The following is a 24,906-nucleotide window of genomic DNA, read 5'->3' on the forward strand; positions in this document are numbered from 1 at the left end:
CTAAGGTAATATCTGACTCAGTGTTTGCTTATACTGTCTCCTTGTGTTCTCCACCTATGCCTGCCCATACTCACCCCCCTTTTCATTTCTTTCTGGTTCCTATTAATCTTTTAGGTTTTAGCTAATATACCACCTTCTCAAAAAGCCTTCCCTGTACTTTCTGTAAAATATGTTCCTTCTTTAGTCTCTGAAATTTCTATCACCTAGTAGTAGTTTCAGTGTTTAATTTGTGTTTTTGTCAATCTCCTCTGAGATTGTATACTTTATGAGGGCAGGGACCATGCATGTCTTATTATCTGCTTATATATTATTTACTATTCATTTACTATTCCAGATATCTAGCATATGGAACAGTTGCTAGAAAATAATGACATTATAAATAGTTGTTGAATGAGTGAGCGCTTGGTTTCTGGGATGCCTCCCTCTTTTGATTCTTCTTCCATTTAGGTGACTGTCCCTTCTCCTTCCTCATTTTTGTCTCCCTGATCCCTAAACTTGGAATCTCCTATGCCTCAGTTGCCTGCTTTCTTCTCCTTCTGCATTCACTCCCTTGTCCTCTCTTCTAGTCTTAATAACCGTAAATATTATTTATAGATTAATAACTCCCAAATCTATATGGCCAACCTGAGACTTTAGGTAGAAGTGTCTCCTTGATACCTCCACTTGGAAAGCTTATTAGCATCTCACATTTATGTCCAAAGTAGGATTTTCGATTTCCTGTCTCCCACATTTATCTCACTTTTCTTCTTCATTTCAGTAATTAGGAATACTGATCTTATAATAGTTCAGGCCCTAAACCTTGGTATCATCCTTGACTTTCCTCTCTTTCTCACATCCAGTCTAATTTCTGTCAGCTTTACCTTAAAAACAAAACAAAACAGAAACCACAACTCACTTCTTACTATTTCTTCTACCTTTACAGCCTACCACCACCATGTCCTATGCTCCATTATTTTGCATCTGGATTATTACAATAGTCTCTTAAATATGTATAATATATCAGATTGTGTCATTCGTTTGCTTAGAGCCCTCCAGTATTTTCTCATCTCATAATAAAAACCAGTTGTAATGTCCTTACTTTTCTATGAGACCTCACTTTATGGTCAATGCTGCTCTATCCCCAGCCCTAAACTGTACCCCCTCACTCAGTTCTCTTCCCACTGGCTTCCTTGCTTTTCCTCATAAAATCCAAAAATTCTGTCTCCAGACCTTTGCACTTGCTATTTCTCCTATTTTCAGTGTTTTTCCCATAGATTTCATCATCTTTTTTTTTTTTTTTTTTTTTAATGTTTACTTACTTTGAGAGAGAGAGAGAGAGCACGAACAGAGGAGAGACAGGGAGAAAGAGAATCCCAAGAGGCTCCGCACTGTCAGCACGGAGCCCGTGCAGGGCTCAATCCCACCGACGGCAAGATTGTGACCTGAGCCAGAATCAAGAGTCCCAACACTCAACCGACTGAACCTCCCAGGTGCCCCTCCCATAGATTTCTGTATAGCTTAGCTCCTCATATCCTTTTGGGGAAATAGTCACAGGTATTGGATAAAATCTTAACAAATATTGGAGAAAATACTTTTCTGACCCCCTTATCTAAATTAATTTCACTCCTTCCCTCACTTCTATTCTCCTTACCTGTTTGATTTTTCCTTATAGCAAATATCACTACCTGACATAACCTTAAAAATAAGGTTGGCTTGGGGCGCCTGGGTGGCTCAGTCGGTTGAGCGTCTGACTTCAGCTCAGGTCATGATCTCACAGTTCGTGGGCTCGAGCCCCGCATCAGGCTCTGTGCTGACCTCTTGCTCAGAGTCTGGAGCCTGCTTCAGATTCTGTTTCCTTCTCTCTCTGTCCCTCCCCCACTCGAGGCTTTGTCTCACTTTGTTTCTCAAAAATAAATAAATGTAAAAAAAAATTAAAAAAAAAATAAGGTTGGCTTATTGGCTCAGTCGGTTAAGCTTCCCTCTTGATCTCTCCTCGGGTCTTGATCTCAGGGTGGAGAGTTCAAGCCCCGCATTGAGCTCCACACTGGGCATGAAGACTACTTTAAAAAAAAAAAAAAAAAAAAAAAATCAACCAGTCAGTTATTTTACCAGCAAAAATGGGTTTGTTTAGAATAGCAGAGAACTGTGATTTGGGGCGAGCAAGCAATGGCAAAACCACAGGCAAATCTGAGAACAAAGGAGAGGAAAGCTCTTCTACAGAGTAAAGTGGGGGGAGTTAGGAGGGCTGTTTTAAAGGAAAAGTACTTTGACGTTAATTGGAGTTCAAAGTATACTAGCTTTTCATTGGCTGAGTTGTGACAGCCTCTCATTGGCTGGGTGGTTGCCTGGGGAGGAGAAAAGCTTTTCTTCCTCCTTGGGATGGTAAACTGGTGTCCGCTTGGAATGTTCCTAACTTCCCGTTCATTCTGCAATTGTGCATTCTCACACTTGTAGGGTGTGAGAGCTCCCCCTGCTGGCCTCCTGACTCCATTTTAAATAAAGTTTCCTTTTATTAATTTTCACGGTAGAATGAAATTTCTATGAGAATGGGGATTTGTTTTCTCCACTCTTGTGTTTTCAGTGTCTTGAACATGCCTTGAACCATTATATAGTGCTACTCAGAAAATGTTTTTTTAAATGAATGATCACATTGCTTCTGGTTTCGGACAAAATACACATATATGGTTGAAAAGTGAAAAGCACAAAGTTAGCACCCCAGAAGTGGCAAAATGGGAATATACAAAGAAATTGATTTCTTGATGACCTTGTTGAACTGATGAAATAACCAGTTCTGGAACTATCCTACCTTTGGACCTCTTGTTAATGTTGGAAAATACCCTCCCCTCCCTTCAGGTACTTTAATTGGGTTTTCTGGTTTTTGCAGCCTAGAACATTGTATTTCATACAGAACCATTTAACTCTTAAATTACATTAAAATTAAAAATAATATCCTGATTGGAGAAACTAAAGTAAAACTGATACTCATGTCCTAATGTTGTATATTAAAACAAGTCTTCTAAAACAAATGTTTCTACATAGTAGGAGTGCTAAAAATGGTTGCCCTAAGGTCTAGTATCTCTACCTTTAGGAATTTATTCTTGGAGAGGGATTCAAAACGAGAAAAAGCTGTATGTATAGACATGTTCAATGCTACATTATTTATAAAAATAAAAAGTAGGAAATAGCTATGATCATTGACTTGACATTTTACATGGCCTTGAAAATTGCTTAGGAATTTCTTATAAGCTTCAATAAAATATAAAAAACATTAAAGGACAAGGTTGTATGTTATATAGGCAAAACATATCTAGGCTGTTAGAAGTCAGTATAGTGGTTACTTTTGGTGGAAAGGTAATGACTTGGAAGCAAGCCAAAAGGGGCTTTTAGGGGAGAGAGACACACACGTGCAAGTGGGGGAGGGGCGGAGAGAGAGAGGGAGATACGGAATCTGAAGCAGGCTCCAGGCTCTGAGCTGTCAGCACAGAGCCCAGTGTGGGGCTTAAACCCATGAACTGCGAGATCATGACCTGAGCCAAAGTCGGATGCTTAACTGAGCCACCCAGGCGCCCCAGGATTTTTTTTTTTTAAGGGTAATGTTATAGGGTATGTCCTATGTGACAGTTTATTGAGCTATATATGATGTGTGCACTTTTATGATGTATCTTGTACTTTAATAAAAGTTTTTTTTAGGAAAAAACCTCCAAAATATTATGATCCATGGCTTTATAAAAATATATACATATATAGACAAATATATACATGAAAATATTGTTAGGTGATAGCATTTGTTTATGATTTTCTTAAAGTCAGATAAGAAGCAAATGTTTTTAACTTTTAAAAAACATTTTTAATTGTGATAAAATATGCATAATATTAAGGATGCCTGGCTGGCTCAGTTGGTAGAACATGAAGCTCTTGATCCCCAGGTCATGAGTTCAAGCCCCACATTGGGTGCAGAGTTGACTTAAAAGTTTAAATATATATATATTTAATAATATAAAAATTTAATAAATTTAATAAAAATTTATATATATATCCCAATAATGCAGCTATAAAAATATAAATAAAAAGCATAGCATTGTGTGTGCACACAATGCTATGCTTTTTATTTATATTTTTATAGCTGCATTATTGGGATATAATTCACATACCATACAATATTTACAGAGTAGTGTAATCGCTACAGTCAATATGAAAACATTTTCATCAGTACAGAAAGAAACCCGGTATCCACTAGAAGTTACTTCCCATTTTCCCCAAACCTCTTCTTTTTGTTGTTTATTAAATTAATATTTATTTTTATTTGAATATAGTTGACACCCAATGTTACATTAGTTTCAGATGTACAACATAATGATTCAGTATCTCTGTACATTATGCTATGCTCACCACAGTTGTTTATTTTTAAAAGCTTTTTCCTCCACCTTTTGTTAATGTCAAATGTGGGTTTTCTTCTTTGGAGCTCTGACCTTCTTACTTATCTTGATTCAGTAAGTGGAGTGAGAGAGTTGACTGAGTGATGTACTTCAAAGGATGTTTCAATTTATTAGGAAATACTTCAGAATTAAAAAAAATAATATAACATACCCATCTTAAATTTTAAAAAGGGAAAGATAAGGTTATTAGCAGGTAGTGAGTTCTTGCTAAATATTAGTCATTATATTAGGTTGCTTGTCTTCAGATTGTCTTGTGTGTTTTAGTTGATGTTGATCCCCTCCTCTTGACAATTTTATAGAAAAAAAGCCTGCCTTAGAAAACTGAGGTTAAATAACTCGTCCAAGTTTGCACAGCTTTGGAATGGCAGAGCCAGGGTTTAAACCTAGAGGGTTTTGTTGTTTAGTACATGTAAAAACTCTTTACTGAATGTGTTCACTAACCACATTTTAAAAGTTCTGCCGTTATGAGGTTTACTTTAATAATCTATCATAAGTTAAAAGCTGTGATGAGTTATTTTCTAATTGAGGTAAAGGATCCAGTGGGATCACGTGGCTCTTGCAACCTGGTCTGCTATATTAAAAGATACAAATTCTTGATGGTATGACAGTGGAGCAAAAAGCTACTGTTAATCATAAAAATTTCTTTATCGAAAAGTTCTAGGATTACTATAAGGAAACCGAGGTCTTCGGTTAAATGATATGACTAAGAGCTCATAGAATCTAGGTCTTCTGAGTTGAGTCTGTAATTCTTTTAATTAGTAAACTTAGTAGTGTGTGTGCTTATAACTAAAAACCTTTCAAAGACTTTGTTCTATCCTTTATTCCATTTTGACTTGCAGACCCCAGATGAGGCTGAATTTACGTGATTATATCATTTTATAGTTCTATGAATGTTTTTTAGAATTATGGATATGATTATTTCTTTTATAGAAGCATTTGTTTTCAGATGGTTTCTGATTCTCATTTTAGAAAATGGAAACAAGAAGAGAAAAAAATTACATATATAACCACAAATATAAATATATAATAATTACATGTATCTGTGGAAATAACCAGGTAACTTTTTAAAAAAACACACGTCGGGGCGCCTGGCTGGCTTAGTCAGCAGAGCTTGCGACTTTTGATCTTGAGGTTGTGAGTTTGAACCCCACGTTGGGCGTAGAGATTACTTAAAAAAAATTAAAATTGTTGGTGCTGGCAAAGAAGTGGTTTGAATGTAAATAAAACATACATACCATTCTCTTAGTGGAGCTAATGGTACACATTTTATGTCCTACTTTTTTCTCTCAAGATTATTATTTACTTTCTCATCCAGTAATTTATACATCTAAATTTTCTAATTTCTTGTTTTGTTGATTTTTTTCTTTTTCTTTTTCTGTTCTTTTTTGTTTTTGTTTTTGTTTTTGTTTTGCTTTCCCCCCATAGATCTTGAGCCAGATGATTGTGCATCCATTTACATCTTTAATGTAGATCCACCTCCATCTACTTTAAACTCACCACTTTGCTTACCACATCATGGATTACCGTCTCACTCTTCTGTTTTGTCACCATCGTTTCAGCTCCAAGGTCACAAAAACTATGAAGGAACTTGTGAGATTCCTGAATCTAAATACAGCCCTTTAAGTGGTCCCAAACCCTTTGAGTGTCCAAGTATTCAAATTACATCCATCTCTCCTAACTGTCATCAAGAAATAGATACTCATGAAGATGACCTACACATAAATGATCCAGAAAGGGAATATTTGGAAAGGCCTTCTAGAGATCATCTCTATCTTCCTCTTGAGCCATCCTACCGGGAGTCTTCCCTTAGTCCTAGTCCTGCCAGCAGCATCTCTTCTAGGAGCTGGTTCTCAGATGCATCTTCTTGCGAATCTCTTTCACACATTTATGATGATGTGGATTCGGAATTGAATGAAGCTGCCGCCCGATTTACTCTTGGATCCCCTCTGACTTCTCCTGGTGGCTCACCAGGAGGTTGCCCTGGAGAAGAGTCCTGGCATCAACAATATGGACTTGGACACTCCTTGTCACCCAGGCAATCTCCTTGCCACTCTCCTAGATCTAGTGTTACTGATGAGAATTGGCTGAGCCCCAGGCCAGCCTCAGGACCCTCATCAAGGCCTACTTCCCCCTGTGGGAAGCGACGGCACTCCAGTGCTGAGGTTTGTTATGCTGGGTCCCTTTCACCCCATCATTCACCTGTTCCTTCTCCTGGTCACTCCCCCAGGGGAAGTGTAACAGAAGATACCTGGCTTAATGCTTCTGTCCAGGGTGGATCAGGCCTTGGCCCTGCACTTTTTCCATTTCAGTACTGTGTAGAGACTGATATCCCTCTGAAAACAAGGAAGACTTCTGAAGATCAAGCTACCATACTACCAGGAAAATTAGAGCTCTGTTCAGATGACCAAGGGAGTTTATCACCATCCCGGGAGACTTCAGTAGATGATGGCCTTGGATCTCAGTATCCTTTAAAGAAAGATTCATCTGGTGACCAATTTCTTTCAGTTCCTTCACCTTTTACCTGGAGCAAACCAAAGCCTGGCCACACCCCAATATTTCGGTGAGTTGATGGAAATGGCTGCTGGTCATTTTTCATGCTTATGTGTTACTGGTGGCATGTGACTGCATTATATATATGGAATGGTTTGATGCCCCCCCCCCCTTTTTTTTCTAGTGTCTTCCAGACAAATCAATTAAAGTCTTCATTTATTTTCCCTTTAGTCTTAAAAGAGCCTTCAGATAGGCTAGGCTTATCATTTTAAAAGTATATAGATAATGAATTGTAGATAGTAATAAATTATATTGAAGATTCCCTAGAAAGAATTTTCTTATTTAAAAAGCTTTTTGTAAAACATTGATTACAGTATGAGTTAAATTACAAAAAAAATACTAATTGGGAACATGTGTTTTATATTTTTAAGACCTTATTATACAAATGAAATTTGTTTATTGTGGCAAGTTCTTTTCATAATTTATTTTTTATCTTTTGATTTTATAAGTTTGACTTGTTTATTGTAGAGAAATTTTAACATTTTATGTATTTAAATTTGTCTTCTGCATGGGTTTTGGATTTTGTGTTATATTTGAAAGCCTTACCCCAGTCTAAAATAATTACAAATAACACTCTAACTTGCACATGTTTTTAATAAAATTTTTATGTATGCATTAGCTTTATAATGTATATAATACATATTAATTATATTTATATGTACATGCATATATTATATATTAATAATTGTATATATATGAATATATATTTGAATTTTGAGTCTAGCTAGGAGCTGGAGTAGAGAACAGTTTAAAAGTAAGTAAGTAAGAGTGTAAGAGCAAGTAAGGAATTCTAGATAACTGGAGTAAGAACAGCATGACTCATTCCAAATGACTTCTCAGTTGTCATAATCCTGTTTTATAGAATCAGTCTAGTCTATATAATTGTTTAGAAGAGACAACTTTTTTTAAAATGCTTTTTCAGTGGTATGAGTGTTTATTTCTGGATCCAGATCTTTAGAAAAATATGTGGAATTATGGTATTGAAGATATCTTTGAGCCTATCATTCTGCTTTTGAAAAGTATCTTAATCTTTGTAGGGGTTTGCTTAAGTCTGCAGAACAAGTGTAGAAACTAGCTGAGAGTTGAAGTTGAGTTGTTTCAGACTAATAAAAATTAATACCTTTGAGCTTCATAATAAAGCTAGGCTGAGGACATTGAGAGAAGCAATTTAGGAATGCTAGCAGTGAATGAATGAAGCAATGTAGGAATGGTAGCATTTCATTGGTGGAAGACACCTTAAAAGTCCAATTTCACCAGTCACTAAGAAGATTTTTTTTTTTTAATATTTATTTTTTGGGAGAGCGCAAGCAGGGGAGAGGCAGAGAGAGGGGGACATAGGATCTGAAGCAGGCTTTGCGCTGACAGGCTGACAGCAGTGAACCCAATGTAGGGCTCGAATTCCTGAAGGAGATCATGACCTGAGCCAAAGTTGGACACTCAAGCAAATGAGCTACCCAGGTGCCCCAAAAGATGTTTTTAATATAAATTATTGTAGGTTGGGTCCTTTAGCATTTGACCTACAGACATATAAGTTGTTTCTTTTTTAAATCCCGTATTTTCATTGTTAATATATCTAAATGAGGGGTGGTTGGGTGGCTCAGTCAGTTAGGCATCTGACTTTGGCTCATATCATGATCTCATAGCTCGTGAGTTCAAGCCCTGCATCTGGCTCTGTGCTGCCAGCCTGGAGCCTGCTTCAGATTCTGTGTCTCCCTCTTTCTGCCCTTCCCCCCCCCCCACTCTCTCTCTCTCTCTCTCTCTCTCTCTCTCTCCAAAAATAAATAAACATTTAAAAAATATGTATACATAAATATCTAAATGAACCTATATCCCTTTAAGCTGTTTACTTATTGATCAATTGATGTTTTCTCTAAAATTGACATTTGGAATCTGCAATGATAGACCTTATAGTTTTTCAGCCAAATGTGTAGTGAAATTAAATTGTACCTCAAATTGCAGTATACTGCTGCCTATAAGCGGTGTACAGTATTTCAGAGAAACAAGAATAAGAAGGAAGTGGGTAAGCAACAGGTATAATAGACTAACTTCTATAGCTACACACCAGGGATGGAGACATATATACTGAGATACAGGAGTATTTGTATCCTTAGACACTGATAGCACATACACAGAAATGGACATTTTTGCTTAAAAATTAAATTATTCTTTTGGTTGTTTTTTTATAATTAGGTACACATAGTTGAAAATCATTTAGTTTTGCAAAATGTTAGAATTTGTCCTTTTTAAAAAATACAGGAAACCAAAACGTAAATGAAATTGATTTGAGTTAAAGAATTATTTCGTAAGTACCCATCATATCCAGTGTTATAACTTATTAAGTAAAATTTTATTTTGGAATACTCTGCTTCAGAGATCACAGGAGGAAAAAAATGTTGGTTGCTGGCAAAGAAGGGATTTAAATCCTTGCTTGGCAGTAATAGCATGGTGAAATGCATTTTTTGTGTGTTTCGTTTATAGCACATCTTCATTACCTCCACTAGACTGGCCTTTACCAACTCATTTTGGACAATGTGAACTGAAAATAGAAGTGCAACCTAAAACTCATCATCGAGCCCATTATGAAACTGAAGGTAGCCGAGGAGCAGTAAAAGCATCTACTGGGGGACATCCTGTTGTCAAGGTATGAGTTGGGACTTATTTTGGAGATATCATACATTTTTTAATGATAAAGTCTGTTCATTCAGGTACTGCTGAGCACAAAAAGAAAATTCAAAGCTTAAAACTTCTGTTGAGGTTTTATGTTTTTGTTCATATGGCACTTCTGCATTGAGGTTATTTTTTTTGCTAAGTTGAAACATATTCTTTTGCTTGTGGACTGACTCTCCAGCTGAGAGGAAAGATTGTAGTGGTCAAACAGTTGTTTTTCTTATTAAAAAACCCCAAATAACAAAAAACAACTGTATTATAAACATAATACATGCTCGTTTAAAATCGAAGTAATACTGGGGCGTCTGGGTGGCTCAGTCGGTTGAGCTTCCGACTTCAGGTCAGGTCATGATCTCTCAGTTCGTGGGTTTAAGCCCCACGTCAGGCTCTGTGCTGACAGCTCAAAGCCTGGAGCCTGCTTCAGATTCTATGTCTCCCTCTCTCTCTGCCCTTCCCCAGCTCATGCTCTTTCTCTCTCAGAAATAAATAAACATTAAAAAAATTTTTTTTAATCCAAATCCAAGTAATACCAAAAATAAAGCAATAAATTACCCCAAATACAAACCCCTCAGAAATAAGCAATTGTTAATATTTGATTAACATTCCAGATAATTCTGTGTATATTTAGTGTAAGTCTGAATGGATGGCTAGAAAATAGATTGAATTTTTTTATGGATAGCATTATACTGAACATCTTTGTGATGAAAATGTTTATTTTTATTTGAATTTATTAGGAAAAACTAACATGAAATCATAAAAATATGTAATAGTTGAGCATGTGAAATATACTTAATAGGTAAATTTTGAATCGTAATAGTTGAATGTTAATATTTGAATGAAGTATTTATAAAATGAAACAGAAGTAAAAAGTAAGAACTACTGAATCTTAGATATTGTTCTTCCCGCTCAGAGATCCTAAGAAGATCTAAGGTTAAACATACTAAATTATTGAGAAACTGAATCACTGTTTTAGATGGTTTGAATTTTGACTCCCTGCTTTGAAAAATGAGATGATTGTCTTAAACTTCTCCTGCTCTACCCAGGTTCTACCTCCTGAATTTTGTTGCTTCTGTTATTTTCCCTTGCAGATCTACAGCCATCTTCCCACCCTTGTACCCTTCCACACTCCATTGTTTAGCTTTAGTCCTATGTCTAGTTGGATTCAGTGATTACTACTGATTTTTACATGTTTTATTGTTAAGTGTTTTGTTTAAGGAGGGCTTTGGATTCTGTATTTGTTGGGTTCTTTCATGTTTGAGAATGTTTGTTGGCTTAAATACTCAAACATCAGAATGGCCTGTATATAATAATCTTGGGGCGCCTGGGTGGCTCAGTCGGTTAAGCATCCGACTTCAGCTTAGGTCACGATCTTACGGTCCGTGAGTTCGAGCCCCGCATCGGGCTCTGGGCTGATGGCCCAGAGCCTGGAGCCTGCTTCCGATTCTGTGTTTCCCTCTCTCTCTGCCCCTCCCCCGTTCATGCTGTGTGTCTCTCTCTCTGTCTCAAAAAAAAATAAATAAAAACGTTAAAAAAAAAAAATTAAAAAAAAAAAAATCTTGAGTCACCTATTTTCTCTCTCAGGACTTGTCTTAACAGCATTGTGTATTGTGGACGAATTAGTTTTATCTGAAGTGAATTTGAACAATACAGGTTATGAACTATCATTTCCTGTATCAGCCATGATTTATGATTTATCATTATTATCTAAACAATATTTAATAGTTCTTGACAAAGCTTTACATTTTAGGTGGGTTTTTAAACGACTTGTAGCAAGAAATAGCAGTTACAGAAAGAGATCAGGTTTGTGGTTACCAGTGAGGGAACTGGATCAAGGTGGTCAGAAGGTACAAACTTCCAGTTATAAATAAGTACTGAGGATGTAGTGTACAACATAATGATTACAGTTAACACTGCCATATCTCTGTCAGTTTTTGGTAAGTATATGAGGCGATGGATGTTAGCTAAATTTATCATAGTAATCAGTTCACAACATAAAAATCAAGTTATTTATATACCTTAAATTTATGTACTATTTTATGTCAATTGTCATAAGAATTCTCTCATTTGTTTTTTTTTTTTTAATTTTTTAAATTTATTTTAATGTTTATTTTTGAGAGAGAGTGAAAGCATGCATGAGTGGGTGTGGGATAGAGAGAGAGGGAGACGCAGAATCCGAAGCAGGCTCCAGGCACTGAGCTGTCAGGGCAGAACCTGATGCAGGGCTCGAACCCATGAACCACGAGATCATGACCTGAGCGAAGTCAGATGCTCAACTGACTGAGCCACCTAGGCGTGCCCTGCTGTTTGTTCTTAGAGTCACATTTTGCTCTTAAATGAGAACTTATTTCAGTTTTATTAAGGAAGAAGATTGCTTCATTTACTGTATCTTTGAGTTTTCTTACCAGGAAAGAAATTATTTACAAGTCCTTAAGTGAACAAAAATTTTTTGAGATGCCACAGTATTCCTTTAATTACAAACTGGTTCTCTGAGGTGCCTGGGTGACTCAGTTGGTTAAGAAGCCAATCTTGATTTCGGCTCAGGTCATGATCTCATGGTTCATCAGATGTAGCCCTGTGTCAGGCTCTGTGCTGACAGTGTGGAGTCTGCTTGGAATTTTCCCTCTCTCACTCTCTCTGCCCCTCCCCTGCTTGTATGGTTGCTCGCTCTCTCTCTCTCTCTCTCTCTCTCAAAATAAGTAAATAAACATTTAAAAGAAGAATTAAAAAGATAAAAAATAAAAACTGGTTCTCTTTTGGGGCTCCTGCTGGCTCCATGGAGTGTGCAACTCTGTCTCAGGGTCGTAAATTCGAGCCCCAAATTGGGGTGTAGAGATTACTTAAAAAACCAAACTGGGGGTACCTGGGTGGCTCAGTCGGTTAAGCGTCCGACTTCAGCTCAGGTCACGATCTTGCGGTCCGTGAGTTCGAGCCCCGCGTCGGGCTCTGGGCTGATGGCTCAGAGCCTGGAGCCTGCTTCCGATTCTGTGTCTCCCTCTCTCTCTGCCCCTCCCCCGTTCATGCTCTGTCTCTCTCTGTCTCAAAAATAAATAAATGTTAAAAAAAAAATTTTTTTTAAAAACCAAACTGGTTCTCATCTTAGGAGGAGACTGGCACTTCTGGTATCATCATCGTTGCTTTATATTGTCCTTGTGAGTGACTTTTTTTTTTTTTTTTTATAACTTCTTACCTGAAGAATTATATCATTACACTTGAAATTACTGACTTAACCAGAGTATGTCTGGATGCTGATGGTTCTTTATCAGTCTTTCCAAGTACCTATGATACTCCCTTTCAATCTGAGATTATTTCTTCCTTTGTACAAGAAAATCTGTATTATGTATCTGTATACCTTTCCTGTCCATTTGTTTTGTCCTTTACTTCAGGGACTCCAATTACTAGTCAAATGTCAACTTGTCTTTGTTTATCCCCCATGTCTTTGTGTTTTTTTCCTCTGGTTATTTTAATGTCTTACTACTTTTGTGTGTGTGTGTGTGTGTGTGTGTGTGTTGTGTGTGTGTGTGTGTGTGTGTTTAAAGCTCTGCTCTGATGTTTTTTGATCTATTCGTCACTTGCTGTTTCTAATTTAGCTTCTAATTTTTTTACGTTTATTTTTGAGAGAGACAGAGAGACAAAGTGTGAGCAGGGGAGGGGCAGACAAAGAGGGAGACACAGAATCTGAAACAGACTCCAGGCTCTGAGCGGTAAGCGCAGAGCCTGATGTGCAGCTTGAACCCACAAACCGTGAGATCATGACCTAAGCTGAAGTTGGATGCTCAACTGACTGAGCCACCCAGGTGCTTCTCTAAATTAGCTTTTAGATCTGCAGTTGTGTCTTGAACTTTAATTTGATTCTTTAGGTCCATTTTCCACTCATTTGATATTTTATCATTATATTTTATCTCCTGATTTATTGAATTTATATTCTTTATTTATATTTATATAAATATATTTATAAAAAAAGACTTTATATATATATTTTTTAATGTTTATTTTTGAGAGAGAGTGTGAGAGAGAGTGTGAGCAGGGGAGGAGCAGAGGGAGGTGGGGGACAGAGCATCCGAAGCAGGCTCTGCGCTGACAGCAGCTAGCCTGATGAGAGCTTGAACTCACAAATCATGAGATCGTGACCTGAGCTGAAGTCAGACACTCAACGGACTGAACCCCTACTGAATTTATATTCTTAGATTTTTTAGTGTGGAACATTCACTGGTAATCAATTTCTGGGTTTTGTCTTTGTGTGTATGTTTTTTTGAGGGGGAGGTTTTGTTTTCATTTTTATTTCATTAGTCAAATGTCTTATATAATTTGTTCCATTTTTCATTAAATAAAAACAAGAACAAAAACTGTATACTATGATTGCCTAATTGTCATGCCTTATCTCCTCCATTTTGTTTGAGAGCTTTGGTCTGTAGCCTGAGGAGATTGGGGTAAAGAGGTACAGAGTTACTTTAGGGTAGGCCTTGTTGGGTTTGGCTCAAGAGAGTGAACAATATCATGTATTATGGCCCACTCCCAGAACTCTAGTGTGTATCATATTTTCATGAGCTGTGCTTATTCCCCTAATACAGCACAGAGTCCTGGAAGATGGTCAGCACTCCTGACCTTTTCTGCCCTGCCAGAAGCCCTGGAGCATAATGTAGTATCTTTTATTCTTGAGGAAAAGTTTTTCCTTAACTTTTTTCGGAGCTAGCTACTTAGAACTTTGATTTACTTTGCTGTAAATTAGCATGAGTTAGTGTTTTCTATTTTGTTTTCTCGTTTTATTACTTTTATACCATTAATGTAATTATTTTATTTTTATTATTTTTTAAAATTTATTTTTAGGGAGAGAGTGAGAGAATATGTGTCCACGAGTTGGGGGAGGGGCAGAGAAAGACAGAGGGAGTGAGAATCCCAAGCAGGCTCCACCCCAGTGCGGACCCCAATTTGGGGCTCAGTCTCAATACCATGAGATCATGACCTGAGCAGAAACCTGGAGTTGGATGCTTAACTGATTGAGCCACCTAGGTGCCCCAATTTATTTATTTATTTAGTTAGTTAGTTAGTTAGTTAGTTTATACTTACTAATTTTATTTACTGCTGTTGCTTTTCCTGGTGGATGAAGTATGGATTAGTTAGTAGTTGTGCCATATAAATCTTAATCCTCTGTTTCACATTCCTCGTACTGCCACCACCACCACACACACATACATTTTGGTTATTTTGTTACCTATTGAGTAAAGAAGATTGTGATACTACTTCATTCCATTGTCTTTATGCAAAATCAGATAATCAGAGAAATCATTTTCCTCATAATCAGAGACAAATAAGCATTACATGATGAGAACAGGTCATCTCAAACTGGAAATGAAACTGATGCCTGACTCTGTATACTCTACCACACTTGCAGGGTTGTGTGCTTTGTAGGGACACTCTTCATTTCTGTATGTCCACTTCTGAGACTTCATTTTTTCCATTAACAGAGGTGGCCCTTTTTCAGCAACTAAGAGGACTATTTGTAGATTTCTCTGCTATTCTGAGAATTTTGTAATGCTCGGGAAAGGACGGCATCATTTGCTATTCCAGACTGGTCTGAGCATCACACGTAAGAGTGGCATGCTTGGTTCTCAAGACAAAAAAAAAAAAAAAAAAAAAAAAAGCCTTGATTTTGCTCTCTGAGTAGTGGCTTATTTTCTTTTAAACATTTTGTTGCTAAGAACACATCATTAAAGTACACAAGTCTTAACATGTACAGCTCAGTGAATTTTTAATATACACATACCCATATAACTACCACAAAGGTTAAGATACAGAGTATTTTAAGCACCCTGAAGACTCCCTTGTGCCCTTCCCAGTTTGTATCCCCCAACCAAAGTTAATCATGCTTCTGAACTTCTTCTCATCATAGATTTGTCTTTTCATTCTTGAATTTCATATAAATGGGATCATATAGAATATCCTATTTTCTGTCTGGCTTCTTTTATTCAACATTATGACTGTGAGGTTCATCCATTTGCGGCGGGTAGTTTTTCTTTTTCTTTGCTGTGCATTACTCTATTGTATTAATTTGCTATAATTTCTTCATCTGTCCTCCTATTCATAGACACTTGGTTTGTGTCCAGTTTTGGACTATTTTGAATAAAGCTGCTGGACTATTTTGAATAAACCTATGTTCTTTTTTCTCTTTTTTAACACATCTCTTTTATTTTTTATTTTAATTCCACTGTAGTTAACATATGGTGTTACATTAGTTTCAGGTGTACTACACCTATCTTTTGATAGACAGGGCATTCACTTGTTTTGGTAATATGTCCGTTGAGTGGAATTGCTGGTATTGCAAAGTGCCCATACCAGTTTTTACTTCTGACCAGTCATAATATGGAGGTTTCAGTTACTCCACATCTTCACCGGTACCAACACTTGGTTGCTGGTATTTTTTAACTATTTCAGTGGGGTTGTAGAAGAATCACACTGGGGGGGCGCCTGGGTGGCTCAGTCGGTTGAGCGGCCGACTTCGGCTCAGGTCACGATCTCACGGTCCGTGAGTTCGAGCCCCACATCCGGCTCTGGGCTGATGGCTCAGAGCCTGGAGCCTGCTTCCGATTCTGTGTCTCCCTCTCTCTCTGACCCTCCCCCGTTCATGCTCTGTCTCTCTCTGTCTCAAAAATAAATAAATGTTAAAAAAAAATTAAAAAAAAAAGAAGAATCACACTGGTTTTAATTTGTGGTTTCCTGATGACCAGTGATGTTGAACATCTTTTCACATTTGTTTTCAGACATTTGGCTGTCCTCTTCTGTGAAATGTCGGTTCACATTTCTTGACCAGTTTTTAAATTGTCTTTTTCTTTTTGATTTGTAGGTTTTTTGTTTTTTTTTTTTTAGTGTTTTGAATGTAAGTTTTTTGTCAGGTATATGCATTGCAAATATAATTTCTTCTCATTGTCTTTTGCTTGCTTTTTCACTGTTTTGTTTTACTTTTTTGTTGTTTGTTTTGAGAGAGAGCTTAAGCAGGGGAGAGATAGAGGGAGAGATAGAGGGAGAGGGAGAAAGAGAATTTTAAGCAGGCTCCATGCCCAGGGTGAGGCTCTGTCTCACCACTTTGATATCATGACCTGAGCTGAAATCAAGAGTTGGACGCTTAGCTCACTGAGCCACCCAGGCGCCCATTGATGTGTGTTTTGATGAATGGAAGTTTTTAATTTTAATGAAGTCCAAATTATTAGTATTCTTTTTCCTGAATAGTGCTTTTATATCCTGTTCAAGAACCTTTGCTTACATACCAAGGTTATGAAGGCAGTCAGTCTCTTGTGTTTTATTCTGGAAGCTTTATTGCTTTACCTTTTATATTTAGGTCTATGGTCTTTCTCAAATTATTTTTTGTGTATGGACTAAAGAGGTAAGGATTAAGCCCCCCTTTTTTTATCGATAAAAGTTGACTCAGTACCATAATTGAAAGCCCATCATTTTTCTCTTGTGCTGCATTGGTGCCTTTGTCATAAATCAGGTGACTATATACTGTGGCACTCTTTCTTAACTCTTCATTCCATGCCACTGGACTATTTGGTCTATGTTAGTACCATCATTACAATGCCTTAATTACAATGGCTTTACAATAAATCTTATGATTTGGTAGTGTGAGTCTTCTTTTAAGATTCTTCTGACTATTCTAGGTCCTTTGCATTTTTGTATGAATTTTAGAGTCAGCTTGTCACTCTCCATCCCCCCTTAAAAAAAAAAAAAAAACAAACCCATGGGGATTTTGGTTAGGATTACCTTGAAAGTATAGGTCAGTTTGGAAAGAACTGACCTCTTAATAGTATTGATGCTTCCAGTCCATGGATATAGTTTATCCCTTCACTTATTTAGGTATTATTTAATTCCTCTCTGCAGTGTTTTATAGTTTTCAAGGTAGAAATCTTTCACATCTTTTGTTATTTCCAGTTTCATTGTTTTTGATGCTATTATTGTATTTTTTATTTTATTTACTTTTTTGTTTCTAGAATATAGAAATATAATTGATTTTTTTAAATATTGACTTTATATTTCTTGACCTAACGGTTTATTTTAGCTTCTTTTGGGTTTTCTAAATAGTTGGGTCATCTTTGAATAATAACCGTTTTACCTCTTTATAATTTTTATACCTTTTTTCCCTAAAACTTTTATTGTGAAATACACTTAACATAAAATTTATCATGTTAATTATTTTTACATGTATGGTTTAGTAGTATCAAATACATTCATAATGTTGTATAACTTTGACCACCATCCATTTCCATAGCTCTTTTCATCTTATAAAACTGAAACTCTATACCCCTCTTTTTTGTCCCCTTAGCTCCCAGAAACCACCATTCTTCTTTTGTCTCTATGATGATGTTGACTACTCTAAGTACTTTATATCAGTAGAATCATACAGTATTTGTCTTCTGTGACTGGCTTATTTCACTTAGTAATAGCCTCAGGGTTCATCCATGTTGTAACATATAACAGAATTTCTTTCCTCTTTAAGGCTACATAATATTTCATTGTATACACATTTTGCTTGTCCATTCATCCACCAATAGACATATGAGTTGCTTCCACATTTCAGTTGTTGTGAATAACATTGCTATGAACATGGATATGCAAATATCTTTTTGAGACCCTGCATTCATTTCTTTTCAGTATATACCCAGAAGTAGAATTGCTGGATCATATGGTAATTCTACTTTTAATTTTTTATTTATTTTTTATTAAAAAAAATTTTTTTTGAGAGAGAGAGCATTAGTAGGCGAGGGAGCAGAGGGAGGGAGAGAAAGAATCTTAAGTAGGGTCCACACTCAGCGTGGAGCCTGATGCAGGGCTCTATCCCACAACCCTGGGATCATGACCTGAACTGAAATCAAGAGTGGGATGCCCACCTGAGCCACCAAGGTGCCCCTCTACTTTTAATTTTTAACCACCATTCCCACCAACAGTGTACAAGGGTCCCAGTTTTTCTACGTCCTTGCCAATGCTTGTTTTCTGTTTTTTTTGATAGCAGCCATCCTAGTGAGTGTGAAATGGTGTCTCATTGTTGTGATTTGCATTTTCCTTCTGGTCATTGAGTTTGAGCATTTTTTAGATTTATTGACCATTTGTATAACTTCTTTGGGAAAATGTCTTTTCAAATTTTTGCCCGTTTTTTGAAATAGGTGGTGTGTTTTTCTGTTGTTGAGTTTTAGGAGTTCTCTCTTTTTCTCTTCCTCTGTGTATGTATATGTGTATAAAAACACATGTTTGTGTGTGTGTGTGCACATATATGTAGTTTATACTTATGTAATTAAAATTTTTAAATGTTTATTTTTGAGAGAGAGAGAGAGAGACAGGGTTTGGTGGGGGGGTTGTGGAGGAGCAGAGAAGGAGGGAGACACAAAATCCGAAGCAGGCCCTAGGCTCTGAGCTGTCAGCACAGAGCTCGACACAGGACTCGAACCCACGAACCACAAGATCATGACCTGAGCTGAAGTCAGACGCTCAACTGACTGAGCCACCCAGGGGCCTCTATATTTATGTAATTTATATATTTATATTATTAGATGTATGATTTGCAGATATTTTCTCCCTTTTTTTGGTTCTCTTTTTACTCTATGGATAATGTCTTTTTTTTTTTAATCTTTCTAGTTTTTATGATTTTTATTAAAAAAATTTTTTTAATGTTTATTTTTGAGACAGAGAAAGAGAGACAGAGCATGAGCAGGGTAGGAGTGGAGAGAGAGGGAGACACAGAATCTGAAGCAGGCTCCAGGCTCTGAGCTGTCAGCACAGACCCTGAAGGGGGCTCAAACTCACGAACCATGAGATCAAATCCTCATGAAGTTGGACACTCAGCCAACTGAGCCATCCAGGCGCCCCTTATGATTTTTACTATTAAAAAGATTTTTTAGAGATAGAGCGGTGGAGAGGGGCAGAAGGAGAGGGAGGGAGAGAGAATCGTAAGCAGGCTCCACGCTTAGCATGGAGCCTGAGTTGGGGCTTGATTCCACGAGCATGAAATCACAGCCTGAGCCAAAATCAAGAGTTGAATGCTTAGCTGATTGAGCCACCCAGGTTCCCCTGGATAATGTCTTTAATGCCCCCAAATTCCGATTTTCATGAAGTCCAATTTGTCTGTTATTTTGTTGACTTTGTCTTCATATCCTAGAAAGAATTGTCAAATTCAGTGTTGTGAAGCTTTTGCCCTAGGTTTTCCTCTATGAATTTTGTAGTTTAAGTCATACATTTAGATCTTTTATCCATTCATGTTAATTTTTGATAAATGTCAAGTTAGATGTTCAGCATTATACTTATGCATGTAGATATCCAGTTGTCCCCACATCATTTGTTGAAGACTATTCCTTTCTTCGTTGAATGGTCTTGACACTATTGTCAAAAATTGTTTGACTATATGTGCAAGAGTTTATTTTGAAGCTCTTAATTTTATTCTGTGGCTCTATATGTCTGGCTTTATGTCAGTACCACAGTGTTTTTATTACTGTGGTTTTGTAGTAAGTTTTGAAACTTGGAATTGTGAGGCCCCAAGTTTTGTTCTTTGTTTTTGAAGATTGTTTTGGCTCTTTAGGTCCCTTAGGTTCCATAGGAGTTTCAGGGTAGGTTTTTCTATCTCTGCAAAAAATGTCATTGGGATTTACTTAGGGATTGCATTAAGTCTGCAGATTGCTTTAGGTAGTATTGTCATCTTAACAGTGTAAATCTTGACTCCAAGAACAGGAGATGCATTTCCATTTATTTATGTCTTTACTTTTTTCAGCAGTGTTTCATAGTTTTCATTATACAAGTCTTTCACCTCCTTGATAAGCTTTTTTTTTCTTTTCAAATTTTTATTTAAATTCTAGTTAGTTAACATACAGTGCAATATTGGTTTCAGGAATAGAATTCAGTGATTCATCACTTACATATAACACCTTAGTGCTCATCATAACAAGTGCCCTCCTGATATCCATCACCCATCTAGCCCATTCCCCACCCACCTGCCTCCATCAACCCTCAGTTTTTCTTCTCTATCTTTAAGGGTTTCTTATAGTTGTTTCCCTCTTTTTTCCCCTTCTCCTTCCCTTCCCCTTCCCCTTCCCCTTCCCCTTCCCCTTACCCTTACCCTTACCCTTACCCAAACAAAATTCATCTGTTTTGTTTAAGTTCCACATGTGAGTGGAATATACGGTATTTGTCTTTCTCTGATTTCACTTAGCATAATATGTTGTAGCTCCACCCACGTCCTTGTAAAGGGCAAGATTTCATTCTCTTTGACTGCTGAGTAATATTCCTGTGTGTGTGTGGGTGGGTGTGTGTGTGTACGTGTGTGTGTACCACATCTTCTTTATCCATCCATGGACATTTGGGCTCTTTCCATAGTTTGGTTGTTGTTGATCATGCTCCTTGGTTAACTTAATTCCAAAATGTTTTATTCTTACTATTGTAAATGGAATTGTTTTCATAATTTTTTTTCTAGATTGTTCAGATTGTGTATAGAAATACCAACTGATTTTTGTGTGTCGACTTTGTGTCCTGATACTCTGTTGAATTCTGTGAATAGCTGTGTGTGTGTGTGTGTGTGTGTGTGTGTAATCATTAGGGTTTTCTTCATATAAGATCATACCATCTAAGAACAAGGATAACTTCACTTCTTTCTTTCTAATTTGGGTGCCTTTTATTTCTTTTTCTTGCCTAATTGCTCTGGCTAGAATTTCTAGTACTGTTTTGACTAGAACTGGTGAAAGCAGGCATACTTGGGTTGTTCCTGGTCTTCTAGGAAAAGCTCTCAGTCTTTCTCCTTTGAGTATGATGTTCATTGTGGGTTTTTCTTTTTCTTTTTTAAAAAAAATTTTTTTTTAACGTTTATTTATTTTTGAGACAGAGCATGAACGGGGGGGGGGGGGGTCAGAGAGATGGAGACACAGAATCTGAAACAGGCTCCAGGCTCCGAGCTGTCAGCACAGAGCCCGACGCGGGGCTCGAACTCACGGATTGCAAGATCATGACCTGAGCCGAAGTCGGCCGCCCAACCGACTGAGCCACCCAGGCGCCCCTGTGGGTTTTTCATATATGGCTTTTATTATATTGAGCTAATTTCCTTCTAGTTTGTTGAGTGTTTTTTTTTTTTTTTTTTTTTTTGAGACAGAGAGAGACAGAGCATGAATGGGGGAGGGTCAGAGATAGAGGGAGACACAGAATCGGAAGCAGGCTCCAGGCTCTGAGCCATCAGCCCAGAGCCCGACGCGGGGCTTGAACTCACGGACCGCAAGATCGTGACCTGAGCTGAAGTCGGACACTCAACCGACTGAGCCACCCAGGCGCCCCATAGTTTGTTGAGTGTTTTTATCATGAAAGAGTATTGGATTTTGCTAAAGTTTTTCTGAACCAATTGAGATAATCATGTGATTTCCTCCCTTCATTCTATTAATGTAGTATATTATATTGATAGATGCTTATATGTTGAACTATTCTTGCATTCCAGGAATAAATCTCACTTGGTTACTGTATATAACCCTTTTAACATGCTGATTAATTCAGTTTGCTAGTATTTTGTTGAGGTCTTTTGCATCCGTGTTCATAAGGAATATTGGTCTGTAGTTTTCTTGTTGTGTCTTTGGCTTTAGTATCAGGGTACTGTTGACCTCATGGGATGAGTTAGGAAATGTTCAGTACTCTTCAGTTTATTTGAAAATATTGAGAAAGATTGGTATTAGTTCTTTAATGTTTGGTTGAATTCGCTGGGTCCAGGACTTCCTTCTTGAGGTGATTTTTAACTACTGATTCAGTGTTCATACTAGTTATAGGAATTTTCAGATTGTCTATTTCTTTTTTTTTTTTTTTTTTTTAAGTTTATTTATTTATTTTGAGAGAGAGTGCATGAACTGGGGGTGGAAGGCAGAGAGAATACCAAGCGGGCTCCACACTGTCAGTGCAAAGTCTGACATAGAACTTGATCCCACAAACCATGAGATCATGACCTGAGTCAAAACCAAGACTCAGATGCTTAAATGACTGAGCCACCCAGGTACCCCCAGATTTTCTATTTCTTCATAGTTTAGTCTTAGAAAGTTTTGAGTTTCTAGGAATTTGTCCAGTGTGGTTATCCAACTTGTGGGTATACAAATATTTATAGTACTCTTAATCCTTTTTATTTCTGTAGAGTTGGTAGTAATGTCCTCATTTTCGTTTCTGATTTTAGTAATTTGAGTCTTCTCTCTTTTTTCTTAGTCCATCTAGTGAATGAAAGGTTTGTCAACTTTGTTGATCTTTTCAAATAACCAACTTTTGGTTTCATTGATTTTCTCTAGTGTTTTTCTCTTCTCTATTTCATGTATCTCTGCTCTAATCTTTATTATTTTCTTCCTTCTGCTAGCTTTAGGTTTAGTTTGTCCTCCTTTTTCTAGTTCCTGAAGTTATAAAGTTATGAATTTACAACTGGAAATCAGATTCCCCCCCTCTTCCAACAAGGATTGCTGTTTTTTATTATTGTTTCTGGGTTTTTTTTAAGTTTATTTATTTTGAGAGATAGAAAATGTACACATGCTCGCAGGGAGGAGAGGTGCAGAGAGAGGGAGAAAGAATCCCAAGCAGGCTCCGTGCTGTCAGCACAGAGCCTGACGCGAAGCTCGATCTTACGAACTGTGAGATCATGACCTGAGATGAGATCAAGAGTCGGATTCTTAACCAACTGAGCCACCCGGGCACCCCTGTTTCTGGTGTTTTGATTGCTGTAGGCTGTTTCTTTACCAAGGATCAGCCTGAGGTGTAAATTTAAGATCTCTGGTCTTTTTTTTTTCCCTGGTCTTTTCTGAGCCTTTCCCTAAGCATGAGTGTTTAGTTTCTAATTTTCCCCAGATATGCAGTTGTTTTTTTAATATCCTAGTCTTAATATGTGTCTTCCAGAAGGGGGAAAAGAAAAATGTGGTGAATTTATAAATGGAGAGTGCAAAAATAGAAACTAAATGTTCTTTTATTATTAAATTGGTCTGGTAGATGTATGGTGTGTGTGTGTGTGTGTGTGTGTGTGTGTGTGTGTGTGTGTGTGTGTGTAGAGTCTCATTTTTTTTTTTTTTTTTAGTTTATGGTTAGGGACTATAGAATTATGCAGCACTGCTCTTCCACATTACCAGTGGGGTTTTTTTGGGTTTTGCACATTCGCAGTGTTTTTGTTTTGTGGGGTAAAAAATTTCTATAGTGCCTTTAGAATGCATAAGCACAATTGAGAAAGAGATGCAGTTTAGTCTGAAGTGAAACTAAATTGTTTACTTGTTGCCAAGAAATTAATCTTTAATAAGTTTAATATAGTTTATAAGTAGTATTTAATCAGATTATTTTTCTTTTTAATACTTATCTAAATATGGGAAAATAAAGTCCATAGTTTTTTATTGGAGTTGTATAGTGAAAATGTACGTTTTCATTCACTAGGATTGGAAGAGTCTTGTAGTTCTTAACTTTCTGAATTTTGTTTTAAATGTTTTAACATATTACAGATTCTCATTATCTTTTAGAGTAAGTTTTAGAACAGTTATTTTAAAAGAATTTGGGGTACCTGGGTGGCTCAGTCAAAGTGTCTGACTTCAGCTCCGGTCATGATGTCAGGGTTCATTGTCTGGCTCTGTGCTGGCAGCTTGGAGCCTGGAGCCTGCTTCAGATTCTTTGTCTCCCTCTCTCTCTGCCCCTCCCCCACTCTTACTCAGTCTCCTCTCTCTCAAAAATAAATAAACATTAAAAATAAAATAAAAGGGGCGCCTGGGTGGCTCAGTCGGTTGAGCGTCCGACTTCAGCTCAGGTCATGATCTCACGGTCTGTGAGTTTGAGCCCCGCGTCGGGCTCTGTGCTGACAGCTTGGAGCCTGGAGCCTGTTTCATATTCTGTGTCTCCCTCTCTCTGACCCTCCCCTGTTCATGCTCTGTCTCTCTCTGTCTCAAAAATAAATAAACGTTAAAAAAAAATTTAAAAATAAAATAATTTGATTTTCAAATGGACATGTATCCCCAGAGTGCTAAAAGTCAACATGCAACTTCACAACAATGCCAAATTCAGTGACATTTTGCAGATTTGTGCTGATGTTAATTGCAAAAACTTGCTTTTTTCAGTGCTTTGTAGTTTATAAAATGTTTTCTCAGAGTTTATATTTAATATTCACAAGAGTTCTTGGTAAAGGGCAAGGCAAGTACATTGTGCAGATGATTTAAGATTACACATGATGTAATTGGCAGAGATCTTAAACCCAGGTCTTTTGACTCTGCTACTCTGTTTTCTGTTTTACCATATTGCCTCTTAGACTGCAGCTATGTTATAATGTCAT

The 24,906-nt window shown here is 37.1% G+C and overlaps 1 protein-coding gene across 6 annotated transcripts in view; it reads left to right on the forward strand.

The window, feature by feature from the left end:
* Nucleotides 1–24,906, forward strand: part of NFATC3 (nuclear factor of activated T cells 3) — a 135,769-nt gene that overhangs the window by 34,032 nt on the left and 76,831 nt on the right. For 5 of the 6 annotated variants that reach the window (XM_053906582.1, XM_053906577.1, XM_053906579.1 and 2 more), the window contains exons 2-3: nucleotides 5,841–6,975; nucleotides 9,444–9,606. In XM_053906582.1, coding sequence (XP_053762557.1) covers nucleotides 5,841–6,975; nucleotides 9,444–9,606 — 1,298 coding nt within the window. The remainder of the gene's footprint in view (nucleotides 1–5,840; nucleotides 6,976–9,443; nucleotides 9,607–24,906) is intronic. The other variant, XM_053906581.1, reaches the window with a different exon arrangement.

This window comes from Panthera pardus, unplaced genomic scaffold (assembly GCF_024362965.1).
Source record: "Panthera pardus isolate Hobbes unplaced genomic scaffold, ASM2436296v1 HiC_scaffold_19, whole genome shotgun sequence".
Classification (NCBI taxonomy): Eukaryota; Metazoa; Chordata; class Mammalia; order Carnivora; family Felidae; genus Panthera; species Panthera pardus.